Below are 4971 nucleotides of genomic sequence, written 5' to 3'. Positions count from 1 at the left end.
TCACATTGGTTTTCGTGATAGTCTTTCCTGAGTTTTAGGCCTTGAAGGAGACTTTGGCTTGCTGAAGTATTCTGTAATGGGTATTTTCATCTTATTTCTTCTTATAAACAGTGGAGTTTGGTGTGAAATCTCTGATATAGAAAAATAAAAAAGATGACACTAAATAAGACAATACTGTAACTAAGGTACACATTTCAGCTTTTGCTATTTTATCAGTACAGGATATATAAAATCTTAAACAGATGCATTCAAAATTTATAAAAGAATATATTTGGCTTTTTCTCTCTTACCACCTACTCATATCCAAAGAGCTATTCTGTTACACACTGGATAATGTTCTTTCATTCTAAGAAACAAATGCAATTTGAGTAGAAATCATATTTTAGAAAGTTCATATTCAAGGATGGAATGATTGAGAGATAAAAGAAAATGTTATGGCCCTGATAGACAAAATAAGAGACTAGACTAGCACATTAAAACAAGTCGGTTATACTCAAAAGTTCAAGATTGTATTTTAAAAGTAATGATATTTGGGAAGGTTCATAGCATCAACACAAGATGTGGTTTAAGAATCTTTATAAAAAATTCAAGTATCTACATAAAACATATTCAATTATTCAAATTTGTCTTCAAGATAGACTAAGACAAATTTGAATAACATAAATAATCACTTTCACAATTTTATTACCCAAGAACATAGAGCTCTCCAGTGATTTAGACCATAGGAAGCTTCACTGGTAACCCTAAGGCAGTGTGACTTGATTAGGATTAGCAACTCCTTGAGGGAAAGCTGGGCAATCTTCTCCCATGTGACTTATAGCATCTGAAAATATGCTGGAAGGTCAGCCATGAGTTGATTTCACCTTGATGGCAATGAATTTTAAGAGTTTTGGAATGGGAAGAAATCGGTGTGGGGGGGGCCAGATACAAACTATTTATGGAGTGTCAGTACTTTCTAATTTCTAACCTACACTCACCATTGCTCTAGTAGTAGCAGTTAAAGCATCTTTGGAGTTACATTAACATCAAAATAATCCTACAAGCCCCAGGAAAGTCTAGAGTGACTCTGAGGAACTCAAATTGATGATTGTGTCATTCTTAGCATAAGAGGGAAATTGTAGATATAACAAGACAGACATTTGTTTGAGCCTTGTAGACATAATTCATAGTCATTGCTCTATTGTCATGCTGGTGTGCTTGTTTTGGAGCTAGAAACTGTCAAACATATTTCTCTTCATTTCCGTAAAGTTGAGTCCTACTCATAATTGACATTCCAGGAGCTTTCCAAGGCTGTAAATCACACTGGAGGAAACTGTCTGCCTTTCCCTCCCCCTGCTGAGTAGAAGGTGTATTTAAACCACTTTTGTTTATCAGTAGAGCTCTAAAGAGTAGGACATGCTTTAATTGGGATATTATGAATCAAGGCTGTATTTTCCCCCTGATCTAAATTGTAGGTTTGGGCAAATGTAGATTTGAGCTTGGAAGCTAGTGGAGATACAAAACTATTGTTCTCTTGTATTGCCAGTAACTCATAAGGCATCTGCATATAGCTGTTCCATTTCTCTGTTTTCTTTAGTTGAATGTTAATTGACTCCATGATAGTAAATCTGTGAACAACCAAAAATCTGAGATCAATATAATTTTGTTGGATCAATCCAGGGCTTCTCTTGTGGCTGAATTGGTACAACCAACCTGTAGTTCCTATGCTAAAACAGCTTTGTTTTTCACTCTGAGAAACCAATATGATGTTCTACTGTCATGGACTGCTAGGAGAACAAACAGGTTTGTCCTGGAGAGGGTGAAGCCAGAATGTTCCCTGGAGTCAAGGATTCTGAAGCTTCATCTGACGTACTTTGGGCATATTGCAAGGAGGGACTGGTCCTTGGAGAGGGACATCATGTTTGGGAGAGTGAAGGGGCAGTGCAGAACAGGAAGACCTTCAATGATATGGATTGATTCTGTGAGTGGAGTGCTGGGAATGAGTGTGTTGGAGACAGCAAGGTTGGCACAGGATAGATTGGCGTTTAGGGCTCTAGTACATAGGGTCGCTATGAGTCGCAAGCAACTCGATGGCACATAACAGCAACAACTGTCTCACTTCTCAAAGAGTGCCTGTCAAGATGAGGTACTTTTCTTTTTAGAACAAAATTAAATTCATATTTATCTGTTAAAAATTCAGAAAAAAAATTCAGCAATATATCCTTTATAAATGGAAAGCACCATTTTAATTTATGGTTTTCTTCTAAAACTACCAATATTTAAAAATCCACACCTCTAAATAGAAGACATTTTGGTGGTCTAGCAGAAGGAATTCTGGGACTTCGTCTGACATACTTTGAACATGTTGTAAGGAGAGACAGGTCTTTAGAGAGGGACATCATGCTGGAGAGAGTGGGGGCACAGTGCAGGAAGGGAAGACCCTCTATGAGGAGGTAGATTGATTCAGTGACTGGGATAATTGGGATGGGTGTGTCAAAGGCAGTGCGATTGGCACAGGATAGAGCAGGGTTTAGGGCTGTTGTACATAGGGTCGCTATGAGTCGCAAACGACTCGACGGCACATAACAACAACAACAGCAGCAGAAGGAACTGCACTGCCAACCCAAAGGCACATGGTATAATACACCAGTTGCTCCTGGGGAGAAAGATGGAAAGTCTCCCATGCAATTTACTGCCTCTAACAACCCACTGGATGGTGAAAAGATTGAGATTTTTCACAGCTTTAGTCTCCTTGGCTCCACAGTCAACACTCTTGGCACCAGTAGCCAGGAAATTAAAAGACATATTATGATGGGAAAGTCTGTTGTTAGGGACCTCTCTAAAGTACTGAAGAGCAGTAGTGTCTCTCTGGAGACTAAGAAGCATCTGATACAGGCTGTCGTCTTTGCAATCACTTGTTATGCATCAGAGAGTTGGACAATGACCAAGGAGGATAGAAGGAAAACTGATGCCTTTGAGCTTTGGTGTTGGAGAAGAGTGTTGAGGGTATCATGGACTGCTAAGAAAACAAACAGATTCATCCTGGAGAGGGTTAAACTGGGCTGCTCCTTGGAGGCAAAGATTCTGAGGCTTCGTCTGACATACTTTGGTCATGTTGTAAGGAGAGACTGGTCCTTGGAGAAGGACATCATGCTTGGGAGGGTGGAGGGCAGGTGCAGGAGGGGAAGGCCCTCTAGAAGGTGGATTGATTCAGTGACTGGGGTAATCAGGATGGGTGTGTTGAAGACAGATTGGCACAGGTCAGAGAAGAGTTTAGGGCTGTTGTACATAGGGTCACTATGAGTTGCAAGAGACTCAATGGCACTTAACAACAACCACCACCAAAACCCACTGGAGTGTCAGCTATGAGTCAATTTCAATTTGATGTACACTGTCACTACCACAACAAGTAATTAGATATTCACTGGTTTCCTTCTACCAATTCAGTAATTATCACAAACTGTACTTAACCTTTAGCGACTCCCTTATTTCCTTCAGATTCTGGCCTTGACATTCTAAAACAATTAGAGAAAGACAAAATTAATTTCCTCCATACATGAAAATATTTTCTATAGGCTACATTGTTTCATATGTTTATATAGTCTCTCCTCACTTTCTATGTTCATAGCCTATATCTTACATTTATGACAATAGTGAAAGATCTATCCAACTATTTTTCATATTAATAATGTACATATAACAATAACAAATGGAAAGATGTAAGTAAGAATAAAGCCAGCTATGATGGTTAAGGTTCTATGTCAGCTTGACTGGGCTGTGATTTTCATTAGTTTGGCAGTTAATAAAGATGTAATTTGGTTGCTTGTGGTGTTATGGGCTTATTTTTCCAAAATGGATTTCCTATACATTAACTTGCTTTGTCATGTGAATGGGTGGGAATATGTAAATAGGATGTGTTATTCTGTCCATTAGGGGATTGGCTAGTCTCCAGTCCACAAGTGGATTGGCTAGACTTGCCATTAGACCAAGTGGATCCACAACAAAATGGGAGAGTTTTACCACTAGCAAAGGAGAAGCAGGCATGCAGTAGGTGTTCTTTAGAACCAGAGCTTCTTGTGGCAGTTAGACTTAATAGTAACAGTGCCAATAGCAGCAGTGACCGAAGCAGAGGATCAGAAATGTAACATAAGACAGAGATGGCCTTAGGACTACTACCCTCCCCTTGAAACCAGAGCTAAGTCTTTGCACACATTTATTAGAGGACTTGGAGGATGAAGAGAGTTATAATTGGCAGGACTGAGAACTTTGTAACACTGGTCTAAAGCTATGAGGCTCAAGGCTGAGGTACCTGTGAGCATATTTCAGAAGCTGTCCTGACTGTATTCTGCTATTATCCTGGATTATAACCTTTTGACTTTCCTTATGGACCAGTAAAGCAGTAATGAATTTAGAATTTTTACCAAATCTTGCAATCTAAAATTAACCAAACATACAATCAAAATGTGTTAATGATAATTGGTGATTGGAATGCAAAAATGGGAAACAGTGAAGAAGGAATAGTCATTTGAAAATAAGGGATTGGTGGTAGAAATGAGGCTGGAAATAGAATGATATAATTTTGTATTTATAGTGATTTATTCATTGCAAATACCTTTTTTAAAAGACACAAGTGATGACTTTACACACTCATCTCACCTTATGCACTGCATAGGAATTAGATTGACTACAACTGTGAAAGAAATTGTTGAAGAAGCTCAATATTGGTAGTCAAAACTAGGCCAGGAGCAGACTGTGGGTCAGACTAACAATTACTCATATGCAAGTTCAAATTGAGGCCAAAGAAAATTAAAATAAGACCATAGAAACCAAGATATGATCTTGAATCAATTCCATCTGAATTTTAAGATCATCTTAGGAATAGGTTTGAGGCATTGAAAACAAAATGATCAAAGACCAGATGAATTTTGGGATGATATAAAGTATACCATCAGAGAAGAAAGGAAAAGGTCATAACAAAAACAGAAGAAAAAG

General features: G+C 38.4%; 1 protein-coding gene across 1 annotated transcript in view; it reads right to left on the bottom strand.

Moving 5' to 3' along the window:
• LOC102855243 (chromosome unknown open reading frame, human C4orf17) overlaps positions 1-4971 on the bottom strand; it is a 47666-nt gene continuing 42695 nt past the window's right edge. Inside the window, exon 8 of the mRNA XM_006893109.1 lies at positions 1-131. Within this exon, the coding sequence (XP_006893171.1) occupies positions 1-131 (131 nt within the window). The remainder of the gene's footprint in view (positions 132-4971) is intronic.

The sequence above is a fragment of the Elephantulus edwardii genome, unplaced genomic scaffold (genome assembly GCF_000299155.1).
Source record: "Elephantulus edwardii isolate Elephantulus edwardi_28Jun2011 unplaced genomic scaffold, EleEdw1.0 scaffold00122, whole genome shotgun sequence".
Taxonomy (NCBI): Eukaryota; Metazoa; Chordata; class Mammalia; order Macroscelidea; family Macroscelididae; genus Elephantulus; species Elephantulus edwardii.
This window is presented reverse-complemented; position numbering and strand designations above follow the sequence as displayed.